This window comes from Euleptes europaea, chromosome 1 (assembly GCF_029931775.1).
Source record: "Euleptes europaea isolate rEulEur1 chromosome 1, rEulEur1.hap1, whole genome shotgun sequence".
Lineage (NCBI taxonomy): Eukaryota > Metazoa > Chordata > Lepidosauria > Squamata > Sphaerodactylidae > Euleptes > Euleptes europaea.
The window spans coordinates 16,239,444-16,262,552 of NC_079312.1; the positions used below are offsets into that span (position 1 = coordinate 16,239,444).

The 23,109-nt window shown below is 47.0% G+C and overlaps 1 protein-coding gene across 1 annotated transcript; it reads right to left on the minus strand.

The window, feature by feature from the left end:
* Positions 1 to 211: 211 nt before the first annotated feature.
* On the minus strand, positions 212 to 22,716 carry LOC130492506 (E3 ubiquitin-protein ligase TRIM7-like). The gene is made up of 9 exons (XM_056866258.1): positions 22,294 to 22,716; positions 19,592 to 19,756; positions 18,899 to 18,994; positions 17,783 to 18,013; positions 16,111 to 16,133; positions 14,881 to 14,990; positions 10,426 to 10,458; positions 3,117 to 3,402; positions 212 to 424 (listed from the first exon to the last, which is right to left on the minus strand). Exons 1-9 carry the CDS (start codon positions 22,714 to 22,716, stop codon positions 226 to 228), a joined length of 1,566 nt encoding a protein of 521 aa, XP_056722236.1. The 3' UTR covers positions 212 to 225.
* Between the last annotated feature and the right edge of the window lie 393 nt (positions 22,717 to 23,109).

Here is a 23,109-nt window from a genome sequence, read left to right on the forward strand (position 1 = left end):
CAGCTCTCCTTGGTAAAAAGCCTGTTATTCTTTATAAAGTGAAATGTGTTACTTTGTCTTTCAGAAATGAGATACAAAGAAAAAAAAGGGAATGTTGGGAAATGGAGGGGAAAATGTCTCCCTTTTTACTCCAGTCTGTTTTGGGGTCTGGGAGCCCAGAGAGGCCTTGTTGATGCTCCTGGTGTGGAGAGAAGGGTCTTAAGAAGAGAGTTTGAGGTGGCCTTTTTAAAACACCCGAAAGAAGGGCAGGAGGGTCTCTCCAGAGAAGGAGGCTCCGGAGAACTCGTAGATCAGGGATCCTCGGTCAGCGTCGAAAAAGGCCACTCGGCCCCCAGCGTAGTTCAGGCGGACTCGGATCCTCTTGGGCTCCCCGGTCAGGGACAGGGGAGGGTCGTCTTTTAAGGCAGGCCCAGTAGCACCCACACTACTTCCCCACAGCCCAGATCCCTCCCTCAGGACTAAAGGGAAACAATCCCTTCCTCCCCATGGACTTTCTGGCCACCCCCACAGCCCATTCTTCCTCACTTCCCACAAGGACTTCCCAGAAATGGCGGCCTGCTGTGAATCCCTCACAGCCCAGAACAGCACCATATGTGGAAAATCTCTCAGGATTGCTGGGCAGAGCTTGAGCTTCTTCTCCCCGTCTCACGCTTTTCCAATCCTCAGACAGGATGAGTTGGGGATGGGCTGTGTCCGGATCCAGAGTCACATTTGCTGTTGGGGGGGGGGGGAATAAGGAGACAAGAAGAGAAGCGTCTTCAGCAGGGAGATTTCTCCCCCTCTGGCCTCTTCTGCATCCTCCTCCTGCTCCCACCTCTTCATAACCCTCTCCTGGATTCACAGACTCTCTCCTGCCTTCTCCTGACCTGCTAAAAGGTAGAGCAGCCTTCCTTGGGTTGCCAACCTCCAGGTAGTGGTAGGAACAAAACAGTGCAGGCAATAGTATCAAAAACATATATTCATGAAACAGTGCAAGACATACACAGACGACAAGTAGTAATACAAAAGTGATTATCAAAGAAATACAAAATATATACAAAGCTATTCACAATGTGACAGCAATGTTAGATAAAGCACAATGGCTATCTCCAACGAATTAGGAAAGTCCAATGCGAGTAGTTGTAAAAGTCAACGTCTACTGGAACACCTCTTGCTGCTCCAAAAAGGTGACAGAGGGAACGCTTTCCCCATATCTGGCCTAGATCAGGGCCAGAAACTCCCTCTGCTCTTTGCTGCATAAGCAAAAGTTTAATCATGAGATCATGCCAAGAAGATGGAAACAGCCCAGACAGGGAGAGAGGAATATCTTCCTTCCTTTACGAACAAAAATTTCGCTGAGCTATCAGAGCCAGTATGCTGTAGTGGTTAGAGCATCTGAGTAGGATCTCTACAAGATCTGGGTTTGAATCCTTAATCTGCCATGGAAGCTTGGTGGGTGACATTGGGACCCTCACCCACTCTCAGCCAGATCTCACTCACAGGATTGTTGTGGTGAAGACATGTTATGGACCACCCTGGTGCTGTAGGCAGGGAGGAGGAGTGGGGGCTGCAGCTGCCCCCCTGCCACTACCCTGTAAGCCAGACGGTTGGAGGCAGCAGCACTGCAAGACAGGCAGGGAAGGAGACCCCCCCCATCTCCCCCTCCACACTGTATGATTCAGGCAGCAGGAGATGGAAGAGAGCTTGGTTGGCAGGGTGCCTGGTCAGTGTCCAGCAGGGCAAGCGAGAGGGAGGGATGGGGTGCCCCTTCTGTGAGTCTCAGGGTGTGGTTTTTTCACATCCTGAGTTAGCAGAGGGCACAAAGGCAAATTATGCAGCAAAGCCCATCTGGTCTGTGTGCTGTGCTGAAACAAACTTACACACGCTGGAGATCTCTCAGAATTACAACTGATCTGCAGATGAGAGAAATCAGCTCCCCTGGAGAGAACGGCTGCTTCAGAGCACAGACTTTACGGCATTATGCCCCCCTCAGGTCCCTCCCCTCCCCAACCCCCCCCCCAACAGCTCTGCACCCAAACTCTCCAGGAATTTCCCAAGCCAGAATTGGCAACATTAGCAGTGAAGCTCAGTAGCTCTTGGCCTAACTTCCCTCGCAGGGTTGTGGTAAGAACAAAAGTATGAGCACCCAGTTTGTTAGAAACCCAGTTAAAGGAGAGAGAGAGAGAGACGGCTGTGTGGATGAAAAGGATTCATAATGATTTGAAGAGAGACAAAAAAAAACCCTGGAAGAGTAACCTTTAACCCAGCAGGACCCTGGCTATGCAAATCCCCCTCCTGAATTTCTTTCCAACTGGAGAGTTGGGGGGGGGGGTTAATAAATGAAAGCACCCTTGTGGTTGTCAGGCAGTTGCCATATCCCACCCCCAAATTCAAGGCAGCCCAGTTTTCAAGATAACGTAACTTTATCATAAGAGCAACATCTTTTCAACCAGTGGTATCTGAAACACAACAGCGATGAATGGAGCAGCCTTGACAGGAAGAGGGAGTGCCCTTCAGAAAAGATAAGATGAACAGAGGCAAATCCTAACAGATGGTGCCCAGAAAAGCCAAAAAAAAAGAGAAAGTCCAGACGATTAACTTAGACTTGCAGGGGCCTCTTTCTTTCTCTTCGGTTGATCTTCGGCTGATCCTCTTGTGCTTGAGAGGGATGGAGGTCAGAGGGGTCCGGGGGGAGGGGCCTCTGTTCACAGCTCTCCTTGGTAAAAAGCCTGTTATTCTTTATAAAGTGAAATGTGTTACTTTGTCTTTCAGAAATGAGATACAAAGAAAAAAGGGAATGTTGGGAAATGGAGGGGAAAATGTGTCCCTTTTTACTCCAGTCAGTTTTGGGGTCCGGGAGCCCGAAGAGGCCTTGTTGATGCTCCTGGTGTGGAGAGAAGGGTCTTAAGAAGAGATTTTCAGGTGGCCTTTTTTAGACACCCAAAAGAAGGGCAGGAGGGTCTCTCCACGGAAGGAGGCTCCAGAGAAATCGTAGATCAGGGATCCCTGATCAGCGTCGAAAAAGGCCACTTGGCCCCCAGCGTAGTTCAGGCAGACTCGGATCCTCTTGGGCTCCCGTCAGGGACAGGGGAAGGTTTTGGCCTTTTAAGGCAGCCCAGTAGCAGCCTCCATCCCACTTCCCCACAGCCCATATCCCTTCCTCAGGACTAAAGGTGAAGCGTCCTTTCCTCTCCACGGACTTTCTGGCCACCCCCACACACCATCTTTCCTCACTTCCCACAAGGACTTCCCAGAAATGGCGACCTGCCGCGAATCCCTCATGACCCAGAACAGCACCATATGTGGAAAATCTCTCAGGATTGCTGGGCAGATCTTGAGCTTCTTCTCCCCGTCTCACGCTTTTCCGATCCTCAGACAGGATGAGCTGGGGATGGGCCGTGTCCGGATCCAGAGTCACATTTGCTGTTGGGGGGGCAAAAATGAGGAAACAAGAGGAGAAGCGTTTTCAGCCGGGAGGTTTCTCCCCCTCTGCCCTGTTCTGCGTCCTCCTCCTGCTCCCACCTCTTCATAACCCTCTCCTGGATCCACAGACTCTCTCCTGCCTCCTCCTGACCTGCTAAAAAGTAGAGCAGCCTTCCTTGAGTTGCCAACCTCCAGGTAGTGGTAGGAACAAAACAGTGCAGGCAATAGTATCAAAAACATATATTCATGAAACAGTGCAAGACATACACAGACAAGTAGTAATACAAAAGTGATTATCAAAGAAATACAAAATATATACAAAGCTAATCACAATGTGACAGCAATTTTAGATAAAGCACAATGGCTATCTCCAACAAATTAGGAAAGTCCAATGCTAGTAGTTGTAAAAGTCAACGTCTACTGGAACACCTCTTGCTGCTCCAAAAAGGTGACAGAGGGAACGCTTTCCCCATATTTGTAGCGCTTTCACCATATATTTGGCTTCATCAGCCTAAAATGAAAGGTTCATATAAATTACCATGCCGACTTACCGTACAAAATTTACAATATTTAAAATAAGTATCTATAGCTAATCATTCTTGCCTCATCCCACCAGTAAGTATTCATTTGTTCTGGGAGGTTCTTCAGGTTGAATTCAAAGGTTTCAACTTATTATTTTATTTTTAAGTTTTTATCTTTTTTCTTATTAGCTCCCAATAGTGTGGGCTGCTAATGTTTGAAGGTGGATACTTCCTGAATCTGATCACGTGATTACTGACATTCTCGTTATAGTTCTTAAAGGGGACAGGATCCAATTTCCATTCACAGACAGAAAATCATAAAAAACAAGACAAATCAATTGCATTATTCAATCCATTAGGGATCAGAGTATTAAACAGATAAATGAACCTCATCTCGTGTTGGAGGAGGATTGTTTGCATATCTTTAGTGTCATGGGGATGGTCTTTATACTTCCATAATACAAAAAAATCTTAAATCATTCTCTGAATGTTTATGTTCCAAGAAATGACTTGTGAGAGGGGCCTCTAAATTGCCCGCGCGTATCCTGGACCTATGTTCTCCTATGTGGAGTCTAATTTGGCATATTGTGCTGCCTATGTAGTTTAGAGCATTTGCACGTGACCGCATAAACCACGCGGCTCGTGGCGCAATTTGAAAAATGCTGTAATTTGAACTTGAAATTAGATGACGTTGAGCTAAATTCCTTAACGGGCAAACTCAAAGGGCAAACAGAGCACCTACCGCATTTAAAATGGCCGATTGTCAAAGAGTGTTGTATGGTTTTTAATACATCTGAATGGACAAGGCGATCATGTAAGGAGCTTGTCCTGCGCATTCCAAAGACTGGAAGCATTAAGATGCTTTTAACTATGAATTTCTCTCCTTATACTAATCATATTTTGACAGGCTTTCTGTAAACTGATTCATTTCGGAATGAAATGCATTACAGGTTTAAGGTTAGAAAACCTTACATAGAGAAATTGCTTATAAAGGTTGTTTGGAACTGCTTGCATATATTAACATAAATGAACATGTAAGAGAATCATAAATGTTTGTACTTTATAACATGTTTTAATAATGTGTAAATATTCACATGCATATATTATATGTAAAATAAATGTGTTTTAATAATTATACTCTTGTCCAATATTATAAATTTATTGGCGTGTTCAAAAGATGTCCTAGAGACCTTAACAAGTTTCTGGGAATCGTTGATTCCGGTCTAGTAGTGTCTCGCTGAATAAGATAACATATTCCTTCTCAGGAAGGGGTCCTTTCTAAGAGAGTAGGCACTTAACGGCCCGAACCGCGACAGATTCATAATGATTTGAAGAGACACAAAAAACAGGAATTAGAAACCTTTAACCCAGCATACGCAAATCCCCCTCCTGAATTTCCTTCCAACTGGACAGCTGGGTATGGTTCAAGCCAATAAATGAAAGCACACTTGTGGTTGTCCGGCTGTCACAATATACCCCCCCCCCGCAATAAAAAATTCAAGGCAGCCCAGTTTTCAAGGTAACATAACTTCATAATCATAACAGCAACATCTTTGCAACCACTGGTATAACTAAAACACAACTGCAATGAATGGAGCAGCCTTGACAGGGAGAGGCCATTTCCCAACAGGTGCTGCTGCCCAGTGAAGCATTGAAAAGAGAAAGGCCAGAAGATCATCTTAGACTTTCAGGGGCCTCTTTCTTCCTCTCCACAGTCTTCGGTTGTTCCTCTTGTGCTTGAGAGGAATGGAGGCTGAAGGAGGCAGGTAGGGAGGTCCATTCACATCTCACCTTGACCACAAGCTTGTTGTTCTTTATAAAGTGAAATGTAGTACTTTTGTCTTTCAGAAATGAGATACAAATTTTAAAAAGGGAATGTTGGGAAAATGTCTTCTTTTTTACTTCAGTCAGTTTTGGTGTCTGAGATCCTGGAGAGGACTTATTTGGTGCTCCTGGTGTGAAGAAGATGGTCTTAAGGAGAGAGCTTGAGGTGGGCTTTCCCCAACACCTGAAAGATGGGCAGGAGGGTCTCTCCACGGAAGGAGGCTCCAGAGAACTCGAAGAGGAGGGATCCTCGGTCAGCGTCGAAAAAGGCCACTCGGCCCCCAGAGCAGTTCAGGCAGACTTGGATCCTCTTGGGCTCCCCGGTCAGGGACAGGGGAGGGTTTTTGCCTTTTATGCCAGCCTTGTAGCAGCCCCCCCACTTCCCCACAGCCCAGAACCCTTCCTCAGGACTAAAGGTGATCCCTCCCTTCCTCCTCACAGACTTTCTGGCCACCCCCACAATCCATCTTCCCTCACTTCCCACAAGGACTTCCCAGAAATGGCAGCCTGCTGTGAATCCCTCACAGCCCAGAACAACACCACAACCGTCAAATCTCTCAGGGTTGCTGGGCAGAGCTTGAGCTTTTCCTCCCCTTCTCATGCTTTTCCGATCCTCAGACAGGATGAGTTCGGGATGGGCCGTGTCTGGATCCAGAGTCACACATGCTGTTGGGGGCAAAAACGAGGAGACAAGAAGAGAAGCGTCTTCAGCCAGGAGATTTCTCCCCCTCTGTCCTGTTCTGCGTCCTTCTCCTGCTCCTACCTCTTCATAACCCCCTCCTGGATTCACAGACTCTCTCCTGCCTCCTCCTCACCTGCTAAAAGGCCGAGCTGCCTTCCTTGGGTTGCCAACCTCCAGGTAGTAGCTGGAGATCTCCTGCTATTACAGATGATCTCCAGCCGATAGAGATCAATTCCCCTGGAGAAAATGGCTGCTTCGGCAATTGGATCCTATGGCACTGAAGTCCCTCCCCTCCCCAAACCCTGCCCTCCTCAGGCCCCACCCCCAAAACCTCTCATCATTGGTAAAGAGGGACCTGGCAACCCTAAGTCTTCCTGTGTGCTTCAAGAAAAGGCAGGTAAAATCCACAATAAAAACTCACAGTAACCCAACCCATTTCTTCTCGTATCCTATCCCAAGCGGAGAACCTCGAGAGAGAAGAGAATCATGGATATTTCAGTCACAGGATTTCCCCCTCCCCCTAAGAAATCATACGAGAGAGCATTTACATAAAAACCCAAACCACATGAAAATGAGCAGAGGCACAGAATGGGTTGAACACATCTCAAAACAGGGAATACCACTGAATTTGGCTTTCATTGACTCTGAACAAAACACAGAGACTGGAAGGGGGTTCCCATTGCTTTCAGCTTGCCAGGGAGATGTGGGTCTCAATTGGCATTTGGGACCATTTTGGCAGGACTTGGGGTGGTTTCTATATTCCAGTGAAAGAACAAAGATTGGACTGAATGCAGCTTCTCAGGAAATGTCCTGTACGGTAACGTTACGTCAGCAATAAAGGGGAGCTGATGTCCTGCCTGCACCCATCAGAGGATGGATACGAGATCAGATCCTCACTCCACAGCCTGAACAACCTCCCTTCTACCCTTCTGTCTTTTTAAAGGTTGCAATATCCAGCCTGATGAAGACCTCTGCTGTGCTTGAAAGCTTGCACAACATTTTGTGCCAATTTAAATAATGAAAGTATTACATTGATTTTGCTCCAGTTTTGAGATTTTGCATGGACCACTACAGCTGTACAAGTTTTTACTGGATCCCAAGAATGACATTTCTACTTAACCCAGCAGCCCCCACCCCACTCCACCTCATTCTAGTGATTCCTTTCCCTGTATATTGTCACAACCGAAAGGTCTAGAGCAGGGGTGTCAAACATGCAGCCCATGAGCCTCATCCAGCCCCCGGAGGGTTTTTATCCGACCCATGGAGCCGAGGAGCCTAGTCCCCCTTTCCCCTTCCCCCCAGCCTTTTCTGGGCTTCCCAGGGCCCGTGCGTGGCCTGGGAGGGAGTGGGGAAGGCTTCTGCCCAGACACGCCGAGCTGTGGGCCGATGCTGCGGCTGGGGTGGAGGCATTCCAGTGGTCGTGCTGGGTCCCGGGCCCGCTGGGGCAGCTGGGGGTGGGGTGGAGGCCTTCACGTGGTCGCGCTGGGCCACGGGCCCGCTGGGGCAGCTGGGGGTGGGGTGGAGGCCTTCATGTGGTCGCGCCGGGCTGGGGGAGATCAGACCTTCACACCACAGCCTGAAGAATCTGCCTTCCAACCTTCTGTCTTTTTAAAGGTTGTAACATTCAGCCTGATGAAGACGTCTGGTGTGCCTGAAAGCTTACACAATGTTTTGTGCCAATTTAAATAATAAATAATGAAGGTATTACATTGATTTTGTTCTTCAGTTCTAGTAGGTTATCCGGGTTGTGTGACCGTGGTCTTGGTATTTTCTTTCCTGACGTTCCGCCAGCAGCTGTGGCAGGCATCTTCAGAGGAGTAGCACTGAAGGACAGTGTCTCTCAGTGTCAAAGTGTGTTGGAAGAGTCCCCCTCCCAATTTAGTATCATCAGCAAATTTAATGAGCATTCCCTCTATTACTTCATCCAAATCATTTATAAATGATTTTTCTCCTATCATTCAAGGTTTCTCCCAGAACACGTTGAATCAAAAGAACCCCGCTAATAGTTTCTGTGATTCACAGCATAGGAAACTTGGGGGGGGAAAGACAGAGCAGGATTTACATTCCCGTGAAATGCCTTGTCTCTTCTAGAGAGACCCAGGTGCTTCGGCAGTGGTTTTCTTACAGGGAAGGACTTGTGCAGTTTCGTTGTTGCTGGTGAAGCTATTGATAAAGCACAGCAAGAACAGGACTTCTGCATGGCAGGTCCCCCCCCCCCCCATATCTCTGCTCCAGTCCCCCACTAGCACCCAAATCCCTCCATTAGACCAGCGGGTCTTTGGCAATTAAAAAAAAATCAGTAGTAGCATATCATTATAGTGATGCCTTTCCCTTTATATTGTCACAACAGAAAGGTCTAGATATTTACTTTTTAATGAAGGCTGGGAATTCAGGTACACGTGTTGGTAAAACATTATATCTATATAATAATAATAATAAAGTATTTCCTATTTTTAAAAAACTAAAAATCCCCCCAGAGGTGGGGAAAGGAAATAGTCGCCACCAGGACAGGATCAGGGAAATGGCTGCCACATAGGGAGAAAAAGCTTAATGTTCCCACCCACATAGCAGCCATCCAGGCTTCACTGCCTTTCACTGAGAAAATTTGAAGAAAACCTGGGATACTCCAGCAGGTGTACAAATGTGGTGGGGAAGCAGTGGAGAAAACCACTTCTCAAAATGGACAAACCCAGGGCAGATAATCTATGAAAAGATGGCCAGGATCAAGCTAGAATTTACAGAAATATCCTTAGTATTGAATTCATGCCCCCTCCCTGCTCCTGCGGAAGCAACTCATTAACAGCTCTGCAAAAACTAAGTCCTGTTGTGGTATCCTTGGTGGCAGCTGCAACATTACCAACTGGAAGCCCTTCTGCACTAGAGTTTCCATCACACAGCTATCAAACTCAAGCATGATCTACTCTGGGCGGGAAAAATCAATGCCTTAAAAATGCTATTCTGATGCTTGCAAATTTGGCAGCACCAGAGGGTAAAAGCAGACATAACTTTTAAAGCAGACATAACTTTTCAATGAGGCAGGACTGGTTCGAAAGAAACTTTGCTGCCCTGCACACACACATACAACTAATATCCTGGAGAGATCTCTTCAAAAACCAGTTCTGTAACTTTACTGAAAGCTTTGGTAAAGTACTAATATGTTGGAGTTTACCATAAATCCTGTTTGAAAACATACTAATTTACAACAGCAAACAACTGACCCTACGCAGAAGGGAGAGAAACAGAGGTAAACCGGCATTCGACCTGCATACACGAATGCGGCAAATGGAAGTTCCTGAACCCAGTTCACAGCACTAGAAAAACATCAGTCTTCCTTCTGTCTGAATTTCCTCTAAAATATACTCAGGAGACAACCTGCTCCTGCCCATAAGTGTGCATCTGAGGGACAGATGGGGAGGGGGCAGACCAAGCTGAAGAGGAGGCTTGTGAGTGACAGGCACGTCATTCCAGTTCTTCTGCCAAACATCAAACACAAATTATGTGTGAACAACTGGAAAACAGCACCTGGGCAGGCTGGACTTCTGGCTTTAAATACTGCAATTCTAGAAACACAGCTTAAAAAAAAATGTGGGTCCAATACACAATTTATAGCACCTTCAAACTAAGGAAAACCTGGAAAGCAGGTAGGGAAATCCGCTTGGGCTGAGCTCTCAACCTGGTCTGTGCTTCTCATGGGGAGGATTCTGAAAAGCCCTCAAGATCTGATGCCCAACAACCGTTCTCCCATCGTTTCAATATGGCGACAGGTAGGTGAAAGGAGGCAGTTTCTCCCCTCAGAGTCCACCACCTCTTTCACCCTGACAGAACTCCTCAGAACAAGGAGGAACTGGCCCTGGCAAGGCAGGAGAGAAGTTGAGGAACAAAACAAGAGCATCCAGTAATGTTATCTCTAGAAAAACACCCAGTAGAAGAACAGAAATTGTAAGGTTAAGCTTTTTAGTTAAGAAATAATTGATTGGTGTATGAAGAAAAATATACCTTTCTGCACGTGAAGTCCAGAATCCAGAGTGTCTGAGGAAGCAAAAGAAACAAAAGTGAGCAGCAGACCCTTGTGCCAATCACAACTCTTGTGACAAAAACATCAGTTAATAATATTTCTCTTGGGGAAGGAAAGTGCCATGGTACAGCCCCACCTCATCTCAAAAGATAAGCAGGTTGGTACTTGGATGACCAAAGAAGATTCTGCGGACTAAGGCAAAGGTATCTCTGCTTCTCATTTGCCCTGAAAACCTCTTTCTGGGGTTGCCATAAGTTGTTGTGACCTGATGGCACATGAGTACATATTTCTTCTGATTTTCAGCTGAAAGGTTAAGTAGAAGCTACTTCTGGGAAAATCCTTTCCAAATTTTATTGATGTGGAAATATTCACATTTCTTTTTATTAGTCACTGGGAGTGACTGGAGATTTACTACACAGAAAGTATGCTAAGGTCTGCGGGTCAAGGGTCCACTCCAGCTAAACTTAGGATCCTTCCAAAGAGCGTTTCCACAGTGCCATCCTAAGAAGAGTTACATCCTTCTAAACCCGCTGATTTAAATTGGTCTAGAAGGATGTAAATCTGCTTAAGAGAGCACTATCAGTTTTCTTGAGACCACTCTGTGGGCTCAGCTATGACAAACTCAAGCAAACACACATTCACTCAAAGGGGACGGTTTTGATAGGTCCAATTTGGTCATAGACACACTGCAATGAGAATGGGGTAGGTGTTTCTGAAAGGGATCAGCTGGGTGTCTCCCTCCCCCTCCCTCATTCTACCACTACCTCCCAGTTTACCAGTCCACGGACACAACTGACTAGAGAACAGCAAAACAGAATTTTCAGAAAATTCACGTAATGCAATTCAGAACTAAAGTTGTGGGATAATTCTGACCACAAAACCTTCCATGGTGAGCTCAAATAGCCTTGTGAATTTGTACATACAATTCTTACATTCTGGAATCTGCTAATGATATAAGTCAGAGATCTCCAACATGGTGCCCAATGGCGCTGTGATGGCCACCAATACCTTTCCTGGTGTCCCTAAATATTTTACAAAGTGGCCAGGGCAAGGTGGGACTTTTGCCAAGCAGGGCTTCTGACTGGCTGTGTAGCTTTTTAAAAATATTGCTTGGGCAGCATCTGCCACTGTCAAGAATGCAAGTCATTGCATATCAGGAAATGAAACGTCAGGAGCACATTGCAACCTGGGAAACCACCCTGGGCTGGTTTGAGCAGGTGGTACCAATAAGCTGATGCAAGAAGGTATAAGGCAATTATTAAGCAAATGGGTCAGCTGTGTGCTGATTGGTTCCTAGAGATTGTGATATGTATATATGTCTTGAACTCTGTACCAGTATGTGGCTGTAAGAGAATTGCTGGAAGAATTAACGTGAGGAGATATGGTGAAGTGGAGAGTGTATGAATTGCTTTTATCTATGCACTGTAAATAAACAACACTGGCTTTTTGTAGCTTGGCGTTCTGGATTGTGTACTGAGGACTCTTAAACTAATCTGCCAGCTCCTCGCGACAGCCACCACAGCACAAGGATCTTCACTGTGTGACTGACGGTACTGTAGCAGCCATTTTGTGGCTGGCTCCACCTCAGTAAGCATGTGGACAGGAAAGAGCCTGTGGACATTGCGTATTTGGATTTCCAAAAGGATTTTGACAAAGTCCCCCACCAAAGACTGTTAAGCAAACTTCATTGTTATGGGATAAGAGGGCAAGTTCTCTTGTGGATTGGGAGCTGGCTAAAAATCAGAAAACAGAGAGTAGGAATCAATGGTCAGTTCTCACAATGGTGGGGATGTGAGCAGGGGGGTCCCTCAGGGATCTGTGTTGGGATTAGACTTGTGCAAAAAAAAAAATCGGTAATTTTTGGTTCGGGTTTATTGGGTCCGTTTTTTTTTTTTACAAAACCGGAAACAAGCCGAATACCCATACCGGTAAATATAGATATTCAGCTTATTTTTGGATTTCCTGAAAAAAATCTGGCCCATTAGAGTCTATGCAGATTTCTTTCGAAGCTCCTATGAGGGAATCTTTGGAGGTAGAGCCCCCATATTTGCCTAGTTGCTTGAAGGGACTTTCCTTGCACAAATCCCAAAGTTTGGTGAAGATTGGATCAGGGGGTCCAATTTTATGGGGTCCTAAAGGAGTTGCCCCCATCCTCCATAGAGAAACATAATAAAGTTAGCAATTGGGAATTTGACCGGCCACTTCCAGACTCCATAAAACTGGACCCCCTGACCCAATCTTCACCAAACGTCAGGGTTTGTGCAAAGAGAGTCCCTTCAAGCAACGCTGCAAATATGGGGGCTCTGTCTCCAAAGACGCCCCCACATGAGCTTTGGGGGGAAATCTCCATAGACTTCATTGACCTCCATTGCTTAGCATGGCCCCATTGAAAGCAATGATGGAAAAGTAGGTCAGGCAACTGCCTTATGAGAAGCGGTTAAAATGCTTAGGTCTGTTTAACTTGGAAAGAAGGTGATTAAGGGGAGACACGATAGAGGTCTATAAAATTATGCATGGTGTGGAGAGAGTGGATAGGGAGCAGCTTTTCGCCCTCTCATAATACCAGCTGAAGCTGGAAGGTGAGATTCAAAACAGACAAAAAGGAAGTATTTCTTCCCACAACTGATAGCTAAATTGTGAAACTCCCTGCCCCAGGATGTGGTGATGGTCGCCAACTTCGAAGGCTTTAAGAGGAGGCTGACCATATTTCCTTGTGACAAAAATGGGACTTTTGGGGTGGCAAAAACGGGACAGGGGTTATGTAATATTAGTGTAACCCGATCAGAGACTTTTTCTATGGTCATTTATGCAGGGGAAATGTGTGTTTGGTTTGCTGCACAGTTTTCTGCTCCGAATTCTCAAACATCATATACATGAACGATTCTCCCCCCCACCCATTTTCCAGGAGTAGGTAAAGGTAAAGGTAAAGGTCCCCTGTGCAAGCACCGGGTCATTCCTGACCCATGGGGTGACGTCACATCCCGACGTTTTCTAGGCAGACTTTTGTTTGCGGGGTGGTTTGCCAGTGCCTTCCCCAGTCATCTCCCCTTTACCCCCAGCAGGCTGGGTACTCATTTTACCGACCTCGGAAGGATGGAAGGCTGAGTCAACCTTGAGCCGGCTACCTGAAACCAACTTCCATCGGGATCGAACTCAGGTCGTAAGCAGAGCTTTTGACTGCAGTACTGCAGCTTAACACTCTGCGCCACGGGGCTCATAATTACCTTTCCAGGAGTACCCTGTGATTAATTAGGCCTCCCCAGTGAATCACAGAGCTTGTGAGTCCCTCCCCCTGAAAACGCAGCCTTGTGGCACTTTACTTGGAGGGGACGGGTCAGCTCTCAAAAGGGACTGCGTGTGCTGTTGCTGGGTATTCCTCCCCACCTTTCTTCTACAGCTCCCTTCCAACCTTTGCAGCCTCTCTTTGGCATCTTCCTGCACATTTCATGAAGGTTTAACTCCCTCTTTTGTGCTTTGCTTTGAGGGAAGGGGTTGGTTGGGAGGGACAGACACATGGGAGGGAAAAGCCAAAATGGATGTGGGGAGAGAAACCCAAAGTTAAGAGCTATGCATGGAATTGGGGGGAATTTGTGTTGCTCTTGCCTCAAACCAGTGTTTAAATTCATCCTAAAACAGGATCCTAGAACTGCAGGGGAAGAACGAGGCCAGAGCGAGGTCACGTCTGAAGGAAGCCTTGAATGCAAAGGAAGCCTCGAAGCAGTCCAGCAGGGACTGTGAAGTAAATACCCCTGCATAAATGGCCTATGAGAATTTACCCAGCCATGCCTGCATGCAGCATAAGAAATGACAGAACTGAAGGAAACAAACGTTGGAAGTGTAATGAGGTGCAAAACAGGACAAAATTGACATTTTGATTAAAAAACGGGACTATCCATTTCAAAATGGTACATATGGTCAGCCTATTTAAGAGGGGAGGGGACATGTTCATGGAGGATAGGGCTATCCATGGCCCCTAGTGAAATGGATACTAGTCATGATGCATCCCTATTCTTTCCAGTGTCAGAGGAGCAGGCCTATTATATTAGGTGCTGAGGGACACAGGCAGGATGGTGCCGCTGCAGTCGTATTGTTTGTGAGCTTCCTAGAGGCACCTGGTTGGCCACTGTGTGAACAGACTGCTGGACTTGATGGGCCTTGGTCTGATCTAGAATGGCTTTTTTTATGATCATTCATGGAGGAAAGGGGTATTCATGGCTATTAGTTAAAATGGATACTAGTCATACTGCATCCCTATTCTTTCCAGTGTCAGAGGAGCAGGCCTATTATATTAGGTGCTGTGGAACACAGGCAGGATAGTGCTGCTGCAGTCATCTTGTTGTGGCTTCCTAGAGGCCCCTGGTTGGCCACTGTGTGAACAGACTGCTGGACTTGATGGGCCTTGGTCTGATCCAGCAGGGCCTTTCTTATGTTCTTACCTTTGAATTGCTTCTTGATACCCTCCAAAAGAAGATTTACATCCCAGACGCACCACTTCAGTGCAAGAGGAAAAGCCACTGGATTCTCAAATGCCTCCTTATCTTCATACCTGGAGAAAAATCATGTAAAGGTACCATCCATCCAATTCAGACACCCCCCCACCCCCACCATGGTGGATCAGTGAAACAGAGGAAGGAATTGGCAGAAAGCCGAGAGACACAGGCTGAGGCTGAGAGCAGAGCCAGATGGGAGGCTTTTTGGAGAGCAACGTCCACCTCACTGTAGCTCCTGAGACCCCAAAGCCACTCAGCAGATGAGGGGAATGGATATTAAAAAATAAAACACAAGCCAGTTTGGGCTCAGAGCACCACCAGAGGGGAAAGAAGGGCTCCTGTCAGCCCCCAGCCATTTTCCTGTGCTGAAACTTCACGGGGGGGAGGGGAGTTATTTCTCCGTTGTTGCTGCTTCGCATGGACTATTCTGTGCATATGAAGCAGCTAAAAAGGGGAAGTCACTCCCCTAGTGGGGGCTGTTTTAACATAAAAAATGGCTGGGGGGGAGGCAGGAACCCCTCCTCTCCTGCGGCACCAATCCAAGGCCAAATGGGCTCTTCCTTCTTTTTTAACGAACAAGAGAACAAGGGAATCTCTGAATAACATGAAATAAGAGGTCCAAAAATACCAGAGGTTTGGAACAATAAGCCTGCACTACTTTAGAAACCGGAATTTCAACAGTGGGATCATAATATGTAAAACAGTATGACATCGAAAGAAAAACATCTTGGCTTCTACTCAAAGGCAGTTCAGGTCTGATGAAGATTCATGACAGGAACTAGCCGGCACCTTGTCTGTGTTTTTGTTTTGTTTCCATTCTTTGTTTTTGCTTAGAATTACCACATGATGTATGTAACTGATATTTGTACTGCAACTGAGAATTGCTGAATTGTTGGATATATTGTGGTGCAATTATGCAATTTTGTAAACGACAAATTAATCCTTTGTATTTTAAACTTTTAAAATATAAATTATACACACTTTGGTAATTTTTTGTTTCTTTCTGAATCAGTGTTCCAGACCTCTGGTACTTTTGCACCTCTTTTTTTGTTCCAGAGCCATTCCCCACAGTTCATTTTATTTGGCCCACAGCTATGACCCTGAAGGAGCCCATTCTCCACAGGCTACCCAGACCCCTCCAAGTGTCCACAGGGTTAATGAGAAAGATCCACTTACCTCTGCAAGGTGCTTCTGGCATCCTAAAGAAAAATGGCAGAAAAAGAGAAAGAAGAGAGACCTCAATGCTTGTGAAAAGGCCACACCAGGAAGACCCCCTCAGACCCTGGGAGATTCTGCACTCTGGCCCTTCTCCTGTGTCCAGGTAGCAGATGCCACTCAGAAGCTGGGTAGCATCTCCATAAAAGTGGAAGAAAATCTTTGTGAGGTTAATGTCAACACAATGGAGCCATTTTAGAGCAGAACTGGGTGATCTGCTCTGACAACTCAACAGTGGCTCCTTTCACAAAGGGATTTTTCCTCACATAGAAGGCAGGAAGCCCTCAGATTAGGACGTGTAGCTCTTGGGGCTGCCTGTGGACACAGAGGCATTCCCAGCAGTGTATATGTATGCAGTGGTTTATTATGTCTGGACACTACATAGCTGATTTTTCTTGTTGATAGTTCTAGGCCTTGAGTGCCTTAAGCAGTTTGCTGAAAAGCATTGCTCCAAAAGGATAAAGGAACCTGGAGCTTCTGGTTGATTTCATCCTGGCACCTAATTACAGGCGACTGATGAAGACATTTGAAAGGGATTAGAAACTGGACTTTCCTTTTCGTGTCCTAAGCAAGTGCAGGAATTGGTCCCGTGTATATTTCTCTTCTCCACATGTTATACTGCTACTAAGTTGGCACCGTACAGTTCCCAAATAGGGCTACAGTATAAGGGCTTCTAGTGTTTTTGGTTACAACTATTAGTCAATGTCATTCACTATGTTAAGTGTTTGATGTCTGCTTGAGTTTGTTTATGCAATAATATATTACAAAGTAGCAAAAGTGAGATTATACAGAGCAGTCTTTTGTCATACTTTTTTATTTGGTTACCGTGCTGCCCAATTTTCTTCTGGTCAGCTAACGTTAGCACGGAAATTATTTTTTTTACCATCTGGAGTTTGGCAACCTAAACATACCGATCCCAGCCTTCATATTTTTTTCTTGTTGTTGCAGAGTTATAGCTAGAAATGTGCAGCCTGCACTTTATAGCCTCTAAAATAAAAGCTAGGAATTAGTGCAACATATCTTTATGTTACAAAGCTATAGCAATCTAGTCATTGCCCTTTTCTGCAAAACCTGAGAAAAGCCCTCTGATGGGGATAGAGATGGTGTCCGCAGCGACTGAGAGAAGAGCCAGACTCTGTCACCTTTAAAGGGCTTCTCTCCCCCCCCTTTCCCCTGCAGTGTTACCACATAGCTCAGCAGGGAAAGGGGGGGTCTGGGCACAAATACCACTGCATCTGCACAGATGTGCCAGATTAGCAGAAGCAAGCACAGTGGTGCCAGAAACAGTTGTGTGGATGCCATTCCTCTACCACCTGTTTTTCCTCTTGTATGTGTGTGCATTTTTGCACACCTATCTGCACACAACTAGTATAATTAGCATTCCCTGCCACCCACAGCCATCCTCCTTTAAAAACTTTCTGTGGAAAATCAAGCCTATAACCCTCATTCCTGGTTGTTTGGAAAGAACAACCTGTGAACAGGGCTCTGGAGGGAGCAGAATTTCCAGTGGGTGGAGTTCTGCATGGCCGCTGCCCCTGGGTGGAGATGAAATGGAGCAGGAGGCGGCACATAAAGGGTTTGGAGGCAGCCTTCTCCCAAAGGGGAGCCTGGGCTGTTCCTGCCACACTCTTACCTGAAGGAGTTCACTGGCCGGCTGCTGACTCTTCTCCTCCATCTCCCGGATGAGGCTGTTCAGAGAGAAGAGCTCCTCAGAGAGTTTGGCCAGGTGCTGATCCCGGTTTCTTGCCACCTCCTTCTCCAGCTCGTCCATCTGGGCTAGCACAAGCTTCTCCTGCTTATCCAGAAACTTATGCAGTTGCCTGAATTTGGTCATTGTCTCCTGCCGCTCTCCTATGGTTTGCTTCTGAGATGGGAGAAAGAATAAAAGAAGAATACAGCCAGTCTTTGCAGTGGGAAGAGGGACCTTAGGAGACTCTCATCAGAAGGGCACTTTTGACTTTCCCAGAGATCACATCAACATTGGGTAGGAAAAGAGAAAGATTCAGAAAGACCCATCCAAAGTACACGTGAATTATCTTTGCATTATTTTCTTCTTGGAGTGGTTTTACTTTACAAAACTTAAACATGTGCTGCAGCTTCTCACATCTCTCATCCCCATGCATAGACACTATGGTTATTTCCAGAACCCTTTTTATTGCAGAGCTATAAGAGGATAGATGTTCACCTTATGTCAGGCTCAGTCGTCTATCCCTAGCATCCCAAATACACACATGCTCAGGCAGGTGTGATCCTAAGCAATGCTACTTTATTAGGAGCAAAAAGACAGATTACAGAAGCTGACTGCCTCACACGCAGGTGAGGCTGCTAATAACTTTAGGTCTGCAGTTTACAGGGTAAAAGCATTCTAAGCAGGGAAAGCAAAAGCAGTGAAGTCACCACGAGATAGTGGTTCTCAGGGAGAGAAGCCATAACATCATAGACCCGAGATAACCAGCGGAAATGAAACTGTACACAGAAGCTGAAAGCTTGAAAACCAAGGCCAAACCCCAGGCCTGCTTATGGCAGGAGCCTCAGTTCAGGCTAACTGCAAGGGCCTGACACATTGTCACAACAGTTCTTTGTAAGTGGTCTTTCATTAACTTTTCTGTGGAAAACCAAGCCATTCCAAATGGGGAGGGACCGCCTTCTTGCTTGACTTTTCTGCATTTTGTACTCAGTGTTTCTCCCCCGCCCCGCCCCAATGCATATTTCCAGTGTCTGTTCACCTCCTAGCAATAAGAACACTTACCATCAGGTCCTGGCTTTTCTTCACTATACTGGCTTTATACGCCAGTATTTCTTTCTTCTTCTTGCGCAGAACCTCCATACAATTGCAGAACTGATCCTGGGGTAAGAAAGTCCCAAACTTGAAGTTTCCTCCTTTTACTATAAATCATAAAGCAATACTGTCATCAAAGCCCAAATTAGATATAAGTGCAAAATGTCCCGCCCCATACAGGGTTAACAGCAACTCTGGGCTAGCAACTTTTTTGGGGGGTGGGTGGGTGTTAAATTAATATTTATTTGCTTTTTTAAAAAAGGGGTACAGGAAAGGAAAAAAATAAGGGAGGGGACAGATAGGGAAAAAACTTTTACAAATCGTTTTGCATCCGTGAATACCACCATGTAGGGAGGAATAGTTAAAACCTTCTTCCATAGGCTGCTGCCCCCTGGTGTCTTGGCAGGACAATCAGACGGCCAGACATCAACACAGCCAGCCCTGAAGAGCGCCAACGTCCCAACGTCACCCCCTGAGCACAAGGGGAGGGCAATTAGGAAGGGAGTAGCCAAGCCAGGAGATGGGCAACAAAGAAATGCTGTCATTCCCCGTTTGGGCCCAAGGCGTTTCCCTACAGAAAGTGTCATGGGACACCCAGGAGTGCAGCAAGAAAGGAGCTACACACGATCTTCCCCACCATCATCCACCTTGCAGATTACCGACCTTGTACTCTAGGGAAGCCTCCTCCACAGGAATGATTTTGTGATCGTTGTGCTCCTGGGACTGGTCACAGACCACACAGATGAGGGCTTCATCGTCCTTGCAGAAGAGATTCAGCAGCTCCTGGTGCTTCTGGCAAACTCTCTCTTTTCTAGCTGCCTGGACTGCCTGATGCCAAAAACAAAAGAACCATGTTGGTTTTATTTTCCCCTCCATATTATTGAAATCTCTCTCCATACTTGTAAATATTGGATATAATCAGTGACTCATGCAGAAAAAATATATTGTATAGGAGAGAGAAATGTAACCAAGCTTTTATTGATGCCTCAAATTCCTTTGAAAGCCAATGGATTGGTAACAATTCCTGGTTCGGAGTAAACCGAACACTCCCTGCTACTCTGCAAACCCACCCCCAGATCCTCAGCTGGTGGCTCCCCTCTCCTCTAGCAACGAGATTTCGGGTAGCATCTAGAGCTGCTGCAGAAGGAGGAACCCCAAAATTAAGAAAATTGGAACATCCTGGCCCAAATAATCTCCGAAGCATGTCCATGTTCTTTTCAATTAAAGTGATGATTTACTTCAGGGGTCCTCCAGCCTTTTAAAGCCTGCGTGTACCTTTGAAATTTTGAGAGAGGGTATTGATGATGGCCACAGGAGGCGGAGCCAAACCAACATGGCTGCCAGAGCAGGCGGAGCCACACAAAAATCCTCCCATCTCAAGTCCAGATTCTACAATCCTCCCAACTCCTTTCCAAACCCTCAAAATGAATCTGAATCTCACAGGACTCCCCAGTGAATTTGCCCTCAGGGCAGCCTTTTCTGCCAACAGATCTACAGGCGACATCCTGGAAGGAGTTCTGGCCACCGTGATCATGGGGGATGCTCTGAAGACACTTTTGAAACAATTTCAACATTTTTGTCCCGGTACTAATATCAGGTTTCGGAGCTGAGGCACATCAGCCCCTGATCCAGCCAACTTTGCCATGTGACACAGTCACATCTTTCTCTGTTCCTGCAGGGCTCCCCGCCTCATTCCAGACTCACAGTTACGGTTGCACGATATTGGAATTCCCCTCTTCACCAAGAGCATGCAGTTTGGTGGCTGGGGGGGACGGGAACCACATCCTCTAGATCAGGGGTCCCCGGCAAGGTGTTGTAGGCCCCACTGAGCTGATCAACGCCTTTCCTGGTGCCTGCCAAGTGTTTATAGAAAATGGGTGAAGCTTTTGCCCAGGAGGACTTCTGACTGGCCATTCGAGAGCTGATCGGCTGTGCAGATTGTTAAAAACATTGCTTTGGCAGCAGCTTCCACCATAGCACAAGGATCTTCACTGTGTGACTGAAGAGAAGGTGTGGCAGCCATTTTGTAGCTGTGCCCACCACGCTGCGTCAGAATCCCAAAGGTGCCCACAGGCTCAAAAAGGTTAGGGACTCCTGCTCTGGATATTCCCCCTTAGGCAGGGACACCTCTTGGACTGGCCACGCTGCTAGATCTCAATCCAGGAGAGGCAACAGCATTCCCACTGTAAGGGACGGATGGGAGATATTACTGCTCTTCTGGGAGGAAATGGATCGTGTCCGTGGGAAGCTGGGGGCACCAGGATCGAGAGCGCTTTCTGAAAAATCAAACTCCACTACCTTGGAATAGGAGTCCCCTGGAGGGATAGATGAAATGTACCTGTGTTATAATATTAATTCCGAATTAATATAACACAGTAGGAGGTTGATAATTCAAAGCAGTTGTTTATTAGGCCTAATATACACACTGGGTGAAGCTGCCCAAATGCGCAGGACAGTCTTTCACACAGAACAAAGGCTTGCAACCCCAATTATAACTTCTGGTTAGGGATGTTCCAATTACGTTGACTCACTAGACATTGGTTGTCTACCTTACTTTAATTAACATAGCATATAGAGATTGGTAGAAGCTGTCTCTAAGCAGATGCTAGGTCTTGTACAAAACACATTCCTTAAGTAGTAGGTAACTCTGAAGCTCTATTGGTAACAGGCCGTACCAAGCAAGCACTGTAATCTGTTGGTCTCTTAGTTGTGGATGCCACCATTCCCAAAGAGTCCTCATGTGTGTGCATATGAATACATAGTATTCTAAACCAGCCCTTACATTCTGGGCTTAGCATTTCCATAAGTGCAAATATGCAGAATGAACATAAAAACATACATTCAAATACATTTCCCATAGTATATAATAATTTCAGGCATTACATAGATGGCAGGGCTTTGAAGGGGAACATGAATGGATCTTGTTACCACCAACTTTTTTGGCAACCAATCTGCGGCTGAACAGAGGAACCAAAATATAAAGCTGACATTATAAACAAAGGGCAAGGAGGCCTCAAATGCTCAAGGCTGCTTTGACCCAAACGGAAAATCTGAGCCACCAAGACGCAAGAAAAGTCTCCTCTCCTGGGGAAACGGAACACAGTAAGAACCCGGCTGGATCAGACAGAAGGAGGGATCTGCCCAGCCCAGGATCTCGTTTTCCAACTCTGGTTGACCCGATGGGGACAGGTAAAGGCTGACCGGCTCCTGGTTTACTGTCAGGCAACTGGGGCTTAAAATTAAACTGGTTTAATACCCACCATTATTTGCATTCCAGCTAGGACTTTTTTCATTGGACTGAAACTACAGAGAAGCCAGGAGGAAATCAGGGCTCATCCCCAGCAAGATCCACAGAGATTCCTTACCTTCTTCTCTCCGGCAGGCTCCTCCAGAGGGATCACCTGGTGCTCTTGGTGCTCCTCGGATCTGCGGCAGACCCCGCAGAGGAGGGCGACGTCCTCCTTGCAGACAAACCTCAGGGGCTCCTGGTGCTGCTCGCAGACGCCCCCCTTGCCTTCTCCCCTCTTTCCCTCCCGCGGACTGAGTTTCTGGATTATCCCCACCAAGTTGGCCAGCTGCCGGTTGGGCCGGAGGCCCCCCTCCTGCGCTCGCCCTCTGCACTGGGGGCAGGAAGCCTCGGCCCCCGGCGCCCCCAGGTACCGAAGCAAGCAGGCGCGGCAGAAGTTGTGGCCGCACTGGGCGATGGTCACCGGGTCCCTGAAGAAGTCCAGGCAGATGGAGCAAGAGGCTTCCTCGCACAGCTCCTGCAGGGGACCCTCCGCCGCCATGGCTGCCTGGGCGAAGGGGGGAGGGAGAGAGAAGAAGAGTTGAGTTGAGTTTCGTCTCCCCGCCTTCCAAAGCGGCCAGGGGAGCGATTCCCTCCCTGCTGCTGCTGCAGCTGCTGCGCCCTGAACAGCCTGGCAATGGGCAGCTGGGGGAGGGAGGAGAGAGTTGCCGGGCAAAGGGCCGGGGGGGCAGGCAGAACCTGGGCAGGGAAAGGCTCCTTGGCCGGGTATTTGCAAGCGCCGGGGGTGGGGAGGAGTTCCCTTTCGCCTCCCGGAGGAGTCTTCCACGCAGGGTGTCCCTGAGACGAGCGAGAGGCTTCCCTGCCGGGCTGGGGGGGGGGGGAGATCCGGGGGTCTCCTCCAGCGACTCTCCGCGAAACGAGCCCGGAAAGATTT

Bases quoted from the DNA above. Each gene is read 5' to 3' on its own strand.
- LOC130492506 (XM_056866258.1), bottom strand. From the start codon at position 22,716: ATGGCGGCGGAGGGTCCCCTGCAGGAGCTGTGCGAGGAAGCCTCTTGC. The intron at 16,134-17,782 runs GTAAGAGTGTGG...ATTTTTCTTTAG, and splicing joins CGGCCAGTGAACTCCTTCAG to GATGCCAGAAGCACCTTGCA. The intron at 14,991-16,110 runs GTAAGTGGATCT...ATTTTTCTCCAG, and splicing joins GCCAGAAGCACCTTGCAGAG to GTATGAAGATAAGGAGGCAT.